General features: G+C 37.7%; 1 protein-coding gene across 2 annotated transcripts in view; it reads left to right on the top strand.

Annotated features, from left to right (window-relative positions):
- Nucleotides 1-17,929, top strand: part of LOC112159634 (ERC protein 2) — a 157,683-nt gene that overhangs the window by 106,293 nt on the left and 33,461 nt on the right. For both annotated transcript variants that reach the window (XM_024293844.2, XM_024293845.2), the window contains exons 17-19: nt 631-778; nt 6,715-6,876; nt 13,722-13,788. In XM_024293844.2, the coding sequence (XP_024149612.1) occupies nt 631-778; nt 6,715-6,876; nt 13,722-13,748 (337 nt within the window). In that variant the 3' untranslated portion in view covers nt 13,749-13,788. The remainder of the gene's footprint in view (nt 1-630; nt 779-6,714; nt 6,877-13,721; nt 13,789-17,929) is intronic.

Here is a 17,929-nt window from a genome sequence, read left to right as displayed (position 1 = left end):
GGGGAGGAGTTTGATCCAGTTGGATTTCAGGTCGGCTCGGCTGGAATTTGCTCACAGGTGGAGGTTTGTCTGTCCACCCTGAACTGCTCGCGACATTGGTGGGCGGCACTTTTGCGGAGTTTCCACAATTTTTAGGCAAAATTATTATTAAAAATGAATGTCGGTCCCCTTCCCAAAATAAAATAATGATCAGTTTCCTGGTTGGATTTCTAATAGCAGACAGCTCTGTTTCGCTTCTTCCTATAGCGGGTGAACTGCTGCTCTGCCGTCAGATTAAAGTTCGTTCTCCGCCCTATTTATTAAAATAAAAGATCAATTTTGTCCAAAAACTACAAATAAATGCCACATTATCTCTTTAATTTCATAAAATGTCAATCACAGAATGTAAAAAATAGTTTACGTTCATTTTAGACGGTTTTATTACGCTGATCTCACAGTTGCACGGCATGACAGCTGAGGTCAATAATACATACTACATTGATATATATATATACATATATATATACACACATACTACAATAATTATGCTCTATTACCCACTCGCATTAACGTGTCAACTTTCACAGCCCTAAGAAAAAGCTTTTTCTTTCATGATATATTCTATTAACCAATTTTTTTTTTTTCTCTCAGGCAACAGGCTTTGCTGGCCGCGATCAGTGAGAAAGATGCTAACATCGCCTTGTTGGAGTTGTCCTCTTCCAAGCGTAAGAAGGCCCAGGAGGAAGTGATGGCTTTGAAGCGGGAAAAAGACAGGCTCATGCACCAGCTCAAACAACAGGTACTTGTTCATGGATCAAGTGAGTTCCTCGATTGGGCTCGTAAAGGTTGTCCCTTGGTTCCACATGTGAAGTAAAATGAGTCAGATTTGGGTTTTAAAATAGGCTGTGATATAAACTTGATTGTAAAATTAGTTCAGTAGTGAATCCAGCTTCTTTCACTTAAGGAAGCTTGTGGGAGTGAAACCATTTAACAGCTTTTTTTGATGTTTTTATGCATGATGCCTTGTTCAACCACCATTTATGAGGCACTTTTAAAATGAATTTTAGTTGGGGCAAATAATAACTGAAATTTGCACCTCTAAAAAAGTGACTGGTGAACATGTATTAAAGGGAACCTTGTTTTTTTGGTCACAGTTGAGGACCAATTTCGTCTTTTGGTATCAAAGTAGTCTGGGGAAATTCAAACCTGATGCCCACAATGAGACACTGCTTACAGTACAGGAACCTCATGGCAAAACTTTTGAACTTTTAAAACCAGGAACGAATAAAGGTTAATAGAATGTGGTAGTTAACATAAAACACGTCTGCCCCCCAAACAAAGTCTCTGTTGTTTCGTTTTGAGGTGATTCACAGTCATTCCACGTCTAATCAGATCAACACATTAAGAAAGCTTTTTGATCGTCATGTTGGAGTCAGCATTATTACTGTAAATGTACTCTGAGGTCACAGACGTCACTGAACATCTCTGTTAAGCCATTACCAGGCAGTTATTTACTTATGGCGTTGACACTTGTACCTGCTTACACAACCGGTTCCCATGCTACCCAGGTTCTCTGTATAACCTGGGGCTCAGGAAGGTATGTGGGTCATTAAGGTCTGCTGAGACCACATCAGTGACTGATCTAACATGAACGCTAACAGTAATGAGCCACCAGCAGGGAGCCATGTACGGTCTCCTTAGTCACTGGGGCTTCTGGGAAAGATTGTACGGTTTAAAAGTCAACAGATGCAGCGCATGGTTGTGCATCTAGGTGTAAGCCTATTTTTGTGTCTCGTAAACAGTAAACAGTTCCTTGTGGGTGAAATTCCATTGGTGGAATTTCAAGGAAAGGCTATTATACGTTTATCGTCTTTTGATTCGTCATGTTTTCCTGTTGGGCAACCAGCAGTTACAGTCCACCTGAGGATGTGATGAGCTCTAATTGCAACGATGTGGCCTGTGGGGTCGAAAGTAGAGGATTAAAAAGAATCAACTTGCAAGAAAAGAAAATGAAGCCAGATTTTTTTTTTTTTTGTTCGTTTTCCTTCTCGATAGACACATGTTTGAAATGGTTTCGAGACCCACGTGGAGAAGTAGCCACCCACTCTTTTAATACAGTTTTGTTTTGGAAAATTCTTCTTGAAAATAATTTCTTGTCTTTGATTTTAGACTTTTTAAATAAAATAAATGTAAATAACTTATATTATATATATATATGGACAACACTTTTAATTTCTTAGTAGACTATTTTACTTTGTCTTCTTTTTTAATATTCTATTTTTTTAAGAAGTCATTTTAGGTTCTGCCACAAAATTTCAACTGCGCTCAGGTATGGACTTTCTTTACTCATAACTATTTTATTTTCCAGTCATATTTTTACAGAATCACTGCTGTTCTTTAGATCACTACGTTATTGCACGACCCAGTTTTCACCCATCTTTAGCTTTTGGACAGATGGCCACTTTTGCCCCATTGAAAACTCTGGTGTGCAGAAGTTTTATGGTCAACTTAGTGACTGCAAGGTGCCAAAGTCATGCGGCTCCAAGATGTCCTAATCATCACACCTTCACTGGCAGCTAAACAGTGAGTTGTAGGTGTCGTAAAGCTCAGCTTCAATGTGGCAGCGGACATTTAGTCCAAAAAATCAACTATGGCCTTGCAAAAATCCTGTGTGTTTTTTTTTCCTAGCAAGCCCTCTTTAAAGAACAATGCTTAAGACTTGTAATCCTGCTGTCATGGACTGAGACGTTTTATAAGCTCGGATGAATGATGCTAATCATCAGCCCTTAGTGAAGCAATCATCAAGTGTCTGGGTTGTAGATTTACAATTGTATTTATGTGAATGTAGCGTGATCAGGAGACTCATTTTTTAAGGGCTACTGTGTGCAAAAAATAACTGAAATGACTGTTAAGGAAATGACTGTCGCTCATATGAATGAGTGTCAATGTTTGTACAAATAGATTTAAAGCAAAAAAAAAGTGTTTTTAAAGAAAAATGTGCAGAAAAAGCAAATAATTTTATTGCCCAAAAAATAAATATTTTTAGATTACATGGCTCAGATTAGAATCTTGTATTAAAATACATTTGTGGATTAATAGTCTATTGTCATCATCATTATTCAGGTTTAGGTCAGTAGGATTTACAAAAATCTCGAGATAAAAGTGGAAAAAATCTATTGAGGTTATTTGAAAAAATGATAATAATAAGCAGAATGCAACTTATATTTGACAGAGAAGAGCACACTCGTAGAATAGAGCTTTTGCCTTTTTTTTTTATTTGGGTCCAAGGATGAAGTGTAAGCGTGTAACAGCTGCTAATCCAAATCCATTCGCCTGCTGCACAATCCATCCTGTGGCCCTTTGACCTTCAACAGCCACTGACACTCAGCTGATTGAGCCTAAATCCATCATGTATAAGCAATAGTTCTATCATCTAAATAGATGTCAAATAAAATATCACAATTGCTCAAGGTTAGAAATTCCAGGACTCATTTTGTTCATGTGTGTTATTTATTTATTTTTGTTTGTTTGCTTTAGCAGGATTTTACAGACTAATCCCACATCTGCAAACAATGCACAGAATCATGTTTTATAATCAAAAGTGATTAATATGGATTGTTTCTGTTAAGAATAATGGTGTCGCTCAAGCTCTTCTTGTCACTCTACAGCTGTGTGGAAGCCAGTTGAACTCTGGCGTTCACTAACACACACATATGGGTTGAATGCTATTCACCAAAATTTGGAAAAGGAACAAACTGACCAGGAAATGTTGTAGTACTTTGGGACTCACAACCTCTAAGGAGAAAAGCAGATCTTGAGACACTGGATTGGTTTAAAGATCGCATTGCCCTTTTTGACCTCAACACATCAAGACTTCATTAACATGTCTAAGTGTGCTTTGTAGAGTATGAAAGACAAAATTTTTTTTCCCTTTTTGTAGAAAAACAACCTTCCTCGTCACAGACAGTCATTTATTTAGAGAAACACACAGACTCACACACACAGGTGGGGTGCAGTGTTTAGTCTTCCTGGAGAGAGCATCTCATGTGGGAATTCTCAGAGTAGCTCACCGCCTTGATGGATGACCACACAGCAGTGGGACTTCGAAGGTAGAAAAAGATGAGTTTGAAAATCTGAAGTTTGTCTTTTCACCACTTCACTCTTTCCTGTCCCTCTTTTTAAGAATCCACTTGAGAATCCTTCCTCTCAGTGAGAACAGCTTACAAGCGTGATAGAGCTGAGTCACCACTGTACTCTGGTTTTACGAGTCTAGCACAGTGCACGCAGATGCTCCAATTCCAGAGACTTGATTATAGAAGTGCGTACAAGTGTTGCACACCCTCTCTGCAGCTGCTGCTTATTTAAGGTCTTTCTTCTAGGTTTCCTGTGTCTATACGTGTTAATAGTGCTCCCCTCTAATCAGGGTGGCTTTGTGATTTTTAGGGAACTTGTGTTGAAGGTTGTGGTGCAGCTGTGAGCGCAACATTCAAGCCCGCCTTTTATTTCGGGACCGCACATTGTTACACATGCAGACACACACACGCAGCTCAGACTTATGGTCTGTTTTTCTTAATGTTGCCAATAAAGCACTCACCTTGTGTTGTCCACCCTCATTTGAAAACACTTGTCTCTATTGGTCTGTCTGTGATCTACAAGCAGGGCCTTTTACAAGCTGTTTACTCTGCAAAGCTACAAATTAACGCTAATTAAAACACACAGTCAACATCATAGGCATTTTACATGTGAAACCTTTTTTCACACATGCATTCAGGAAAAAGTCTCTAGGGAAAAGAAAAGATGTGTGTGGCTCTGTCTTTCCATGTTTGAATAAACGTAAAGACAAAATGTGGCCTATCCTGACCACACAGCTAGGCTCCTCTGGAAGTGATTAATGCCCATGTCCCAGGTCATACAATATTAACTATGAGTATTTACACATTCAACTACAACTTCAGGCATAAATTAAGCTACCAAATATGGTTGATTTTAGTCCTTGAATAAGCAGTGTGTTTCTTGTCATATTGCAAGCAAAATGTAAACAGTCCCTCTTTTCAACAGTGAGACAGTAATTATTGTTTTAAAGCCTCAACAGCCCTGATGTTTAAAGATCCACTTCAATGAAAATTGTGTTTTTAACATGTTCTTCTGACATTTTTCTGGACATAGACTGGCCCAAAAATTGCTCTTCTGAGTATTTCTTTAATCAAACTGTTGTGAATCAGATGAAACATGCTGTTGTGGGTGCGACGTAGAAGCTACAATCGGTGGGCCGCGGGATCTAGATCCATTAAAGTTTTTTTTTTCTTTGTTCGAGTTGGCATCTGGCTCGAAAGTGTGCAACTGGTTAGCTCTAATATTGCTCGCCATTTTTGTTGCATTGATAATGTAAGCTAGCAGTAGAGCATGTAAGCAGTTGGGTGACGGGAAGTGCGGGGGGGCTCTTTTGCCACCAACAGTCTCGCAAAGACCTCAGATGCACATTTCTAATGAACTCCTGCCTCTTTGCAGAAATTATGTCCTAGGGAAAGAGCATTTTTTGTATTTAGGCTAAATAATAATAACAAAAAAACACTGGGAACACTTTGAGAATAGATCAAAAGATGATTGGAGCAGGACTTTCCTTTCTCTGTTGAGATTCCACTCAGACGTATTAACATTTTTGCAGTGCTGCATTTTGACTGGCTGCATTATCTATCATAGTTTTTAGTCTTTCCGTGATGACAGGTTCTGTATCTGTTAAACAGACTTGTTCTCACCTGCTATTATCAGTGCCAGGAGTCACGAGGGTGTCTACACCTTTACCTAGCTTTTTTCAGCCTCGTCCCAACCACTTTATCTGAACCACTCTTCTCCAATTTAAACTAATTGCTAACCTCTTTAATACCAACCACATCCTCTCCTGTGATCCTGACTAGCTCGTTTCCTCACTCATTAGGCTTGAGCTTCTTATCTTCACACTGATGTCCCAAGGCCGCTAACTACCCTTAACACCGTTCCTCTGCGCCTCTACCTCTTCTTTTTGTCTCCTCCTGCTGAGGCTGTCTCTCATTTAACAGAGGAGAGCAACAGCAGCCTTTTGGATGAGAAATTTCTTCTTGTCTTTCTTTGGAGTCATCCTCACCCTGTATCCGATCCCAACTCCTGCAATCATGCATGCCCGAAGGGGAAGTATCAACAGTTAGGGGAATAATATCTGCACAGATGGCTTTACTCCAACAAGGCTGAGTGCTAATGTTTGTCAGCCTACACTATTATTTATCTCCCTCTGAAGCAATGATGTTGGCAAGATGACAGTCTCACAATTACGCATATGTACACTTAAATTGTACATAATCTCACTTACTCATTTAAAGGCCTCCAGAAACATATTTGAGTGTAATTTTAATCAGGATCATCAAAAACAAGTTTGCTTCATGTTTACCAGAATGCCTGTGGCTTTAGGCTGCATAAACCTTCACTATACTCAGGAAAATGTCATTTGAAATCATAATCTGCAACATTGATTAAATTTGACAGGCTTACAATATTTTAATCAGGCACTTAAACTAACACACCTTATGAACTGTCAAAATCTGTTAGCAGGCTGTTTTTATCAATTGTAACAGCTTTTAACACACGTTTCCTAATCCAAAGTTTCCTCAGCTTGTTCACTTTTAAATATTGTGACATTGCCTTGTGTGTTTGTGTTATAATTAGGTTTCTCTTAATGTTAATGTTTATTTTTTCTTCATCCAGACTCAGAGCAGAATGAAGCTGATGGCGGATAATTATGAGGAAGATTACATCCATCCTCAACATCATCCTCATCATTTGCACCACTTGCATCCGACAAATCTGCATCACCGAAGCCTGCCAAGGGCGGTACCCCATGCCAACCACCGACCCCCTATGGATCAGGTCTGTACTACCACAAATCAGTAAAAATGCTTTATGTAGGCAATCCCTTCTTTTACTCATTCTAACCTCTTTATCACATTCATAATGAGGTTGTATAGAATTCCCTCTTTAGTAACTCCTTTGATTTGTAGTCCTATCTACACTGAGGACAATTTACTGTAATGAAGAACACTGTAGGATCAACCTTAACCTGGTGAGACTGACAAGAAAAACAAGTAAAACTGAAGAAACGTCACAAAATTCAAGTGCAGAATCTTCACATTGTGAGCAACAGAACTCGTGCAACTGTTGAAGCATATTTCTCTAATAAGCAAATTTCTTTACCATGGGAATCCTAAATGAAAAGAATTAATTTACCCCATTTTTTAGATATAATGCAGTACTTTTTATTGATTTCAACAGTATTATCTAAAATCCGTTTTTTCACAATCCCTAAATGGGGACATCTTGGTAAAAGTGTGTTTAGCTTTTAAGTGACTTGTGCGCAAAGCTTTTATTTTTAGCATCTTTTCTTTAGAAAATGGTATCTTCCACTTGTTATTGTGCTTTACATCTTTAGATGGACACTATCTTGTCCCATCTTTATCTGTTTCCATTTTCTAAAGGAACTGTAATGCCAGAGTCCGTTCACGCAGCACATCAAAATGTGTCACAGAGGTAATATCAAAGAGGCTTTTGTTTTCATGACCCTTCATCTTTGGTGATAAATGATTGACAAATCCAGCAAGTTTAAAAAAATATGACGGAAGTGCTTATTTTCTAGCATTTGCTTACTCAAGAGCCTCAATGAATTCAAATGTATTTTAAATGTGTCTGTTTTCACGGGTTGAAAATGCCAAAGTGGCGTTGATCCCACACGTACATGTAAGAGCGTACATGTACTACAGCAGAATTCCCCTCAGGACAGCAGATGGACAGATCTTGTTTACACAAGTTGACATGTTTTAGGCTTGGATTTCTCTTTTTATTCCTTTTAAAGCTATAGTAATTTCATAATTGTCATCTGCACCACGAGTCAGTTGTGGTCTGATTTGACAGAATCAGATTTCCTGTCTCCCTTCCCTGTCTCCTCTCCCTCAAACACCAAAACTTTCAGCCAAGTTTGAGTTTTCATATCATTCCGATCAGAAGCCCGAAGGAGAAACCTGTCAAATGAGGAATTTTGATTGATGGGATTTATATGTGAGATTAGTTTATATATATCATTCAACTCCTATAAAGTCTTGCTAATCTTTCTGAGTACATTATCCACACTGCCCTTAGGAGACATCAAATGAGCCTAATGACAGCAAAAAGAGAACAAACAGTTGTTGTTCTCAGCACAGCAAGCGCATTGTGCGAGCCATCAAATGAGCACAAGCATGTGCTTGCCCTTATGTCTGCAGATGCACACGGAGATGCGTATGTGTTTATACTGCGGACCCAAATGAATGCGCTTACGGCAGACAGTCATCTTCAAAGAAAAACAGAAAAGATTGCACTCTCTCTTTGATGAGCTAATGTCATCAAAGCCTTTCGCGATCTGAATGTATTTCAAACTCATCATGGCTCTGTTGTTGGAACTGGAGGCTTTCCAAACCATGAAAACCTGCATATGTCTAATAGAGTTTCTATTTGGCTTGAGTTTGGATACGTGGGGATTTCCACTTGAATATACATTTTGATAACTGCTTGATAATTATGAAAACAACATTTAAAATCTACTTGTGTATGTCTGCAAACTTCAAAAGAACATCTAAAAATTGTGTCAAAATACATGTAATAGGAGCCCCAGATCTCTTCGGTTGGATAGATTTGAAAGCCATGCATCCTTAAACATACTTTAGGATTATGCATGAGCACGGGTTGGTGGTTTCAATAATTCTACACCTTGCATGCCTTTAGAAAACCTCATTGTGATTATTCAACGAATGTAAAGACCCGTGCTTTATTCTGGGTTTTCAGTCATCAAAGACATCCAATTTGGAGGGTGCAATATGGAGAAATAAAAAAAAATGAAAACTGATAAGTATCTAAGTATCACAACTGCTGGAAACCACCTGGTAATCTCAAAGAGAACACTTTCACGTTCTGACCTGCAGTGTTTTTTTGTAATTAAAATCTGATGTACCTCAGCAGAAATCAAGCTTATGTTTTGTTTTTTAAAGACTTCTTTCTGGCTAACAAAGCTTTAATAGACACTTTTACTCTGTGCAACATACATGCTCAAAATGGCGAGCAATGTTAGGTTAAATTTCCTAAACCATTAACAGCTGTCAAACTGGAAAATTTACACTTTCATCATCAGACAGCTGATCAACCTATTGAGCAACCATCCACTATTTCAAATGATACGAGAGGAGCTCTGTTCTTACCAACAACAATGACTCCTTTCTACTTTTTCCAGATGTTTAGGCTCCAATGTGAACACATTGCAGTGCTGTCAAGTGTCATTGTTTTGAGCGACCGTGGAATCAATATTTGTTTGGAAGATCACAGTTTTGGTTCCAATCTGTCCTGCCAATGTGTCATCCTTGGGCTGATGCCCACATTGCACCTGGTGGTTACAGGTTGGCACCAGTGTTAGGTCCCGGAGCTGCCATCAGTTTGTGCATTGGTGAATGGGACTGTGACTTTAGAGTGCTTCTAAGAAGGTAGTAAGGTGCTATAGTAGTTCATCCTTTGTTGAAGAAAAACTGAAATAAGATGAATATGTAATGTGAGGATGATGATAGCAGTTCTTATTATTGAAATAACTATAAAACCAGTAACACTGAAAAAATATATAAATAAAATTAGCAAATACATTTTTTGTTGTTATTTAATGAAAAAAAAAACTTATTTTCTTATCCTCTGTGTTATAGTTTTTTGCTGGCCCTCAGTTAATGTCATTACATCACACGTATAAAACCATTGCAGTTTCTCTTGCTTTTAAATGACTTATTTTAAGAGTCCACCATGGAACAGACCACCATGCTTTGTAAACTTGGCTAAAACTTTAAGTGGTTGCATGACGAACCACTTTCAGCACCTGAGCCTTAAGTACACGCTGGAATGACAGCAATGTGTATCTCTGGGCTTCGTTTGTCAACCCCTGAACTCATTCCAACACCACAAGGAAGAAGCAGCTGACTTACTACAACGCAGAGCCAGTGAACGAAATGACAGAGCCACTGGTATTTCATATTGGAAAAGGCGAGGCGGCCATTAATGCAGCTGATAATCCTGACTTTACCACAATGCTGAAAACACTAAAGCCCTCAAACAAAGAACATAACTGAAAATGTGTTCAGTTCCCAGCTAGTCCTAAGTGTTGGTTTGGCTGGTCCTGTTTTGATGTTTCAGGCTGCTGAGTTAAAAAAAATGTGAAGGGTTCATTGAAAAATTAGACTATAAAAAAGACAAAATAACAGTTTCTTGGTGAACTTTGCTGCCTTATTTGAGAAGTTTCATGTCAACAGACAAATTAGATAAAAATATTGATTAGATAACAATGCAGACACTTTATTGGCCTTTAAAATCGGCTTTTGTACACAAAATTAATATTAAAATTGTTTATGTAATTCCTAGCCTTATTTGCATTGGAATGAACTTCAATTTTAAGCTAAAATTACATTAGCCTCTTCTGTTCTTAACAAATTACCAGAGGCTGCACAGACACCTGGGATTGTTAAAGTACCAAATGAAAAGCTCATTAGTGCAATCCCCCTTTTTCTTTTTTGTTACAGTCAATGCAGCTGATTGCATAGTTACCGTCATGATGGGGAATCATTTTGAGCGGTCTGTTAACAGTTTACCAGCCACCGCAGAAATCAGACAGAGGAAATTGTTCATTTCTTCTTTAATCAATTGTTATGGCGCACACATTTAGCTAATAGCTCCTGCTATGTGTTGTCTTTAACGGCTGAACCACCATGTTCAATGTTCCTTATGCTCAATCACATCTCTTCACTGAGGTCTCGTTTTTAGCTTGATTTTACTGCTTAGAATAACAGCAGTAGACATGTGAAGATGTACTAATCAGTCATTAGTTTTAACTGATTGGCAGCCTAATTTTTGTCCTTTTTTTATGATGCTGATTGGACAAAATGTAGATTTTCTTGAAAGTTAAGCATATTTTCTTGTCATTTTTTTCTCCCACATTCATCGGTCAGAACTAAATACAATACCGATATGTAAAACTCGGACAAACAGTAAATACATTTTAAATCCACTTCAATCTTTCAAAGCGAAACGCTTGAAATGCAAAAATAGTTTGCATAACAGTAGTAAGTAAAACATATATATTTTTTGAATAAGCAAGTAGGGAAGGGCGATGTACTGGTGCCAGTATCGGTATCGGCCAATATTTGTATAATTTGAGATTATCAGTATCAGTCTCATATTTTGGATGCATGTCTGTTCTGTTCCTGGCATAATGAAGGTTATTGTATTTCTAATAAAGAAAAAAAAATCGGCTATCAGTCACAATTGAAGGGAAAATATTGATATCGGCCCATCCCTATAAGCAAGCTCTGTTTCACCTTTGGGTCAACTAAGATGAATGTGGCATGGTTTATTCAATGTTATTTGAAAGTCATGTCGTAGCTTTCAAACATTGTTTAATAGAATCTGCAATGCTTTCTTTCCACCTATTTTCTTTTACATTCTAGTGTCTGGCCATTAGTTCACTGGTTTGGAAACATAATAAAGATGGTTCCTGATGATAATTGTTCTGAAGAGGTTCTTAAGCATTCCCGTGAAACCGCAGTGTCTGCTAACATCTAGTGCACGCCAAGATAACAGTGTTCACACATGTCTAGTTTTTCTGGTATTTGAGCCAACCTTCACTCGCACAGCCAACACATTTAAGGCAAGTAACCAGACATGAAAGAAAGGGTCCATGATACCCTTCCACAGCTGTACAACAGCCTAAAACTTAAATACATGAATAAATAAAATAACCAAACCAAACATCATTAATATCCTTGCATAAACCGGTTGAGTACGTTGCAGACTTAACACAAACTACCTTCTCCATCCACCACTTAGTAATTTAATGGATCCAGTCAGTGAGCAAGTGAAATCTAACTGGAAGAGACAAGCAGAAGAGGCTGATTTACCCTCTTGAGATGAATCCTGGGTCTACATCTGAAAATATAGGATATGAATTTTGATGGGCATGTGGTGTTCATGTTGTCTTCATTTAAGCATACCAGCATCACTGCCAAAACCTTGGAAACAGTCAAGGAAGGAAACAGAAAACAGCCACAGCAAGTGTACAGAAACTAAGTTAAAAGCTTTTTTTTATACTTTTGTTTTTTTTTTTCCTTTAGTTTTTTTTTTCTGAATCTTGCCATGCTAATTGTCAATTTATTTCTAATTTATTTGCTCATCCTATCACAGCCATTCATTACAAGGTAGCATTTAGCATGTTGCCCCGTAGGACCATTCTGCATGTAGTATTCCTAGTTACCACAGGTGTAGCCTATCAAGTTTATTAATTTTCACAACTTCCCCGTTGAGTAAATGTCACAGTGGACTGGAACCAGGTCTTCTTTCCTTCATCTTTTTCTGTTCTTTGGTATAATTGAACTCAAAAGGTTAATCTAGCAAATGTGCATCTTCTTCCCTTCTAACTACTGACATGAAATTAAGATGTTTTATGTACTGACTGCTTCTCTGAGTGGATCAAAGGTGCGAACACTTTTGTACATTGTACTATTTTGTGAGCAAATGTTTACTGAAACAGCAGTTTGTGTCAAAGGCATAATGTTTGAGTGAACTCTCACATAAAAATTCCTCTAAGCACAGTTTGAGACAAATGTTGATTAAAAAAATAATATTGTTCCATTTTTTAAAGGTACTATATCATGCAAATTTTATTTCAAGCTTTTAAGTGTATAATAATGTTAAATGCTTAAAAAAAATAACCCCAAAGCATTATTTGGATCTGTTCAAGCAACCCTGAGTATTCCCCCAAAACCCTGCTCTCTGAGCACCAGCCCCTTCCAATCCACAAAAATGAGTGAGTCCTCACAATGTGACAAATATAAGTGAGAAAAATTCCACTTAAGAAGAGTCTGGGCTGCCTGCTCCACCCCCAGGCTAACACAAACATCCCCTTTCTCCGCGGAGCTAGGGGTGATCGGAAAAACGCTTTTATTTCATATGCACACTCAAAAGTTTGGGTGTTGTTTCTTTTTGTGGGTGAACTGCAGACATGCTGCCGAGGCAGACTTTAGGTCGACCTCATGATATGGATGATACTCACTTGAAGCAAAAGGCAGTACCTCACCTTACTTCTGGAAAGGAAAAGAGCTAATGAAAATAACTCATATTTCATAAATAATTTGTTCTTTAGTGTTCCAAAGGTAATATAGTATCATATATATGGATATAGGCTTAACAACAGCGTGATATAGACCCTTTAAACCTTTAATTAACCAGATAAAGAACCCATTATGTTCAAGTTCCCCTTTTCTAGGGCCAGGAGGTCAGCTGCACATGTCATAAAGCAAAAAAGTTTAAAATAAATAAATATTTGATGGTGTCATACCGGAGTTTTCCAGAAAATGCTACAAATTCCATTATTTACATGAGGCCTCACAAGCAGAAGGTTGACTATAATGATCAGGGACAGACTTAGTAATATGAGGATCAAGATGATTCAATGGATTGGGCTCTGAACATGTTTTTATTTCTACAGTTCTGTTTCTTTTTTAGGGTTGTACCTTATAGTTCTTTTCTAATTTGTGAAATGTTGTCCTGCCACACAGAATTAAATAGAATTTAATTTAATAGAATTTAATAGAAATTAAAATATCCTAAATGGCCAAGCTTGTTGTTATTGAATGAAGAGTAATTGTTGTGATTTTTATTTGCAGGATGACGAAGAGGGAATTTGGGCATGATGATGATGACTGCAATGAAAGGAGGACTAGAAGGAGAACAGTAAGTTTCTAATGTCTCAACTTCAGTTGTTTTCTTCCAGTTATACCACAGAATACACACAGCATTAACCAGCTTTCAGAGGGAGGAGTGTAACACAATCTGACTCCATTTAATGCAAACTTGTGAATTTCGGTAGACTTAAAAGTATGATTTAATTCAGAGGTTTATGGGAGTGTTCCATAATGTGCTGCTGGTGGCTGTGCAGCATATGGAACGTGAACTTTGTGGTTACATAGGTAACTGTGTGGTTAGACCTGTACACATTCTACACCCTAAAGCAAGCACAAAAGAACTCATAGGTGATAAAAATGACACAGTGAGAAAAACCAGAGGTGGATGAGTCTGGGCCTCTCCATGCCACTTTTCAGCCATAGTAAAATTTTACCACACAGCTCCACACTGTTGTGTGCCATTCTGTGGAGAAGTTATTACAATATAACATTAGGCAGTCATGGTGTGTGTGTGTCTCTGAAAATGCATTAAATGCTGAGTTATAATGTATCGTTTCTGTTTTGGTGGTTTTATATGAAGCCCCCCTACTGACTCTGACTGCCTTTGAACAGAGACCTGCAGAAAGCAATCTGTACTGGAAGTGTTATGGTTTTCCTAAAACTCATACATACCCAGTAGCAGTTCTAGCTTGAAAATCATCTTGGGGAAACATATTTACATGGCGCTACTTCATTGAAGTTTCTTTTGAGAAAACCTTTGATTCCTTCAAGAAACAGAGCTCTTTCTTTCTCTGCAAATGTGATGAGTCTGTTTCTGTTGAAAAAAAAAAAAAAACAGAAAACCTTGAGCATTCGCGGGTTTATTCTGGGCCTTCCAGTTTCCTCCCACAGTCCAAACACGTGCTTCATAGGCTCAACGGTTAATCTAATGTCCCTACGTGTGACTTTGTGATAGTGTGTGATTGTTTTTGCTCCCTCCAAGAGACTGCCGACCTGTCCAGCTTGTAACCTTGCATTCGCCCAACATGTGCTGGGATAGGCTCCAGCAACCCAGTGACCCAAAAGGGTTATGTTGGTATTAGAAAATGGTTGGATGAATATATTTACTGATATGAGTAATATAGCTTTACACATGCCTCTATACTGGGCATGTTTCCATTTTTCATTTTCATCTTTTCTTAAGTTCCTAATCATTATTTTGTGTAATTTTTGTTCTATTTTCTTAACATCGGAGTCCCTACCTTTCCTACCCTTCTTATTAGCATAACCTCTAATCTTTTTCTTAATCAAACAAGTAAAAACCAAAACATATTACAATTTTGTCTTAAAAAATGAGTTGTTATATTAATATATATATAAATATATATATATATATATATATATATAGAGAGAGAGAGAGAGAGAGAGAGAGAGATGAAGGCACCAACCAGAGCTTAATTCTGAATGAAATTACTTGCATACTTCAGATCAAGTAAACTGCTCCTCTGACATTTGATCAGACATTTTAAATGATTGTCTATTTAATTTATAGTTCTTGTAAGATTTTCTTTAGCATTGTTCTCTGTTCTGCCCCTAAGCAAGAAGCCACCCTGGGCGACTGCCCTCAATCTGTATGTGACTGTAGCAGGAATGACATGGAGACATAGAGAGACAGACACATTCATATGAAACACGTGTTCCAAAAAATAAATAAATCAAAACAGCCTGATAAACAAAAACAATGAAACTAGTATGTAATGAGTTTTGTAAATCACAACAATACAATCAGGGTTTCTTTGCTCCTATGGAAGCTTTTTGTTGAAAACTTTGTGATTATTTCCAGACCACTTTAGCTGAACAGCACTAACATAGAGAATGTAAATGAGTTTGTGTAAACCAAACTGAAAAGCTTTCAAAAATCACAAAAGCAAGGCAGATAATAAATATTTTTGTTACTTTGCAGCTTTAGACTAAGTTCTTGTTTTGTTAAACATGCATCTTGCACTCAATGGTACGATTGTCCTGCCAGTATCATCAGGGCAGAAGATCTTGGGCCCTCAAAAAAAGGAGAAAAAAAAGAAAATCTGGTTATTATAAAGTCTACTGTTGAGTGTTCTTTAATCCTTGCTGTCTGCTGTGTATGTTTATAAATGAAAAATCAAGAAAGCAACGGTGCCAATCCAAAACTCCACAAATCCACCAATTTCTCTGGAGAATGTGTAAATTCTGTTCCTTCAGTGGGTGGAGTTCTCTAAAACATCTGCAATGTGGAGCAGCTCTTCACAGAATTAATCTATCCACAGATGCTCCTCTAACAAAAACAGTTCAAAACTGTCCAACGAGGACACAAAAGATTCTCTGATTTTTGCAGATGTCTTTGGTGTTGTGTCATTCATTTGCTTTCTCCATGATTGATCCAGATTATCCTTATTTGAGTATTCATTTTCTCAGTTACTTTGCCAGGAGACTTTCTCCGACTGAATATGATGAGATCTTAGGTAAACTTCTTTGCTATATAGTGTATATCTGTTTGTTACACCAAAATTTTACTTTCCAACACCACTCTCTGGACTTAATTTAGCTTTTAATCTATTGCAAAAGTGATCTTTTAATTATGATTTTATATTTTTTTAGGAAAATCAATAAACCTGTGTGGTCTTCTGGGTCATAGTTTCTGCAGAAGTTGTGGGAGGGAGCTTGTTGCTTGGCGTTGCAAATTCTAGAAGCTTTTTCTAACAGCATTTTTTCATCTGTTCCTGATTCACAATGATTTCAATAAAAAAACAATCAGAAATGCAGTTTTAATTTTAATTTCCTTTAAGTCATTCATTATGAGAAAATACCACAACATGTTAAACACTGTTTTCATTGGAGTTGGTCTTTAAAAAATTCTAGATGATACCAAACATGAACAGTCCATCTGGAGTTTACCGTATCCCATATTTCACACTGTCTGGTGCGACGTGTTGATTATTAGCCCGATCATTTAATTCTAGGGATTTAGAGTCCTATAGTGTGTACATTAGCAGTTAGTTTGCTTTCTTTTCTGTCCAAATGGAAATCTCTTGAGTGTTCATATATAATGTTTGCGTGTGCATTTGCAAACGTGTATGCCTGTGTTCAAAAGAGAGCTGCAAAGCTATACTGCACTAGAGCCCACATAACCTAGCTTAATCCAGTCCATGTGTGCCGAGAATGCAGCAGTGTCAGGATTCACTGTAATGAAACAGACCACACTGCCCCCTTTCTCTCTCTTCCCATCCCTCCATTTTTTCCATTCCTTCCATCTCTTATTAGAGTTTTGTTCTTTACTGACTCACGTTATTTAAGGTTAATGCTAGCTCGTGTTGGTGAGGAGACTACAACTTAAGTACCTTCAATCAAATATCATAATGGACATTTACGTTTATGTGGTATCTGTGTCAAGAGTTCTTATCCCAGTCTAATAGAATAATCCTACCGCATTAGGCTTCAGTGTAAAGTGGTGTTGTGGCTAGAGATATCAGTGCTACTCATCTATCCACTCCTGTAATGCTGTCGGTCTTCAATTTGAGTGCAGCTCTTCGATATTAGCCATCTTTTACTGGAGAACAGATGGAAGCCATTCAGCAATATGTAGCTACTGTACAATATGGCCAAACCTAAACCCAATTTCCTGTCCCCAAGTGATCCCCCACTAATATGAGCAAACCAAGATGACAACTCGGATAGAAAAATAGAGAAAAAGATAAATTGATTGGTATCTCTTATAGACATCCACTTTTACCCTACTATTTGAATTCCTGGCAAAACTAAGTGGAAAGTTGGAGTTCTAGACATCCAGGTGTGGATTTGAACTATTTAACCACGGTTCTGACTTTGAGGATACTTCTCCCTGATTGGTTCTCCGAGCTGTTTATGTTCTGCTGTTGATTACAGACGTTTTGTTTACCCTTAGGCCTCTTAGAACCCCTCTAATGAAATAAGAATGTCGTTTTTCACGGAGAGAACAGGAGATGGGGGTTGGAGGTAAAGATAAATCAGAGCTAAGGACCATAAGAGTCAAAACGAGTGCAGAGAAGAGACTTTACGGAAACTGACTTTTGTTCTTTTGTGACCAAAACATGACAAGAAATTTAGTTATGTGTATGCTGAGTGAAATTATGCTCCAATTAAAATATATTTAGAAGCTTGATTTAAAGCATGTCATATTTATTTTAAGTTTCTTGTAA

Source organism: Oryzias melastigma, linkage group LG7 (assembly GCF_002922805.2).
Source record: "Oryzias melastigma strain HK-1 linkage group LG7, ASM292280v2, whole genome shotgun sequence".
Lineage (NCBI taxonomy): Eukaryota > Metazoa > Chordata > Actinopteri > Beloniformes > Adrianichthyidae > Oryzias > Oryzias melastigma.
Note: the sequence above shows the minus strand (reverse complement) of the source record. Positions and strands in the feature narration are given on the sequence as shown.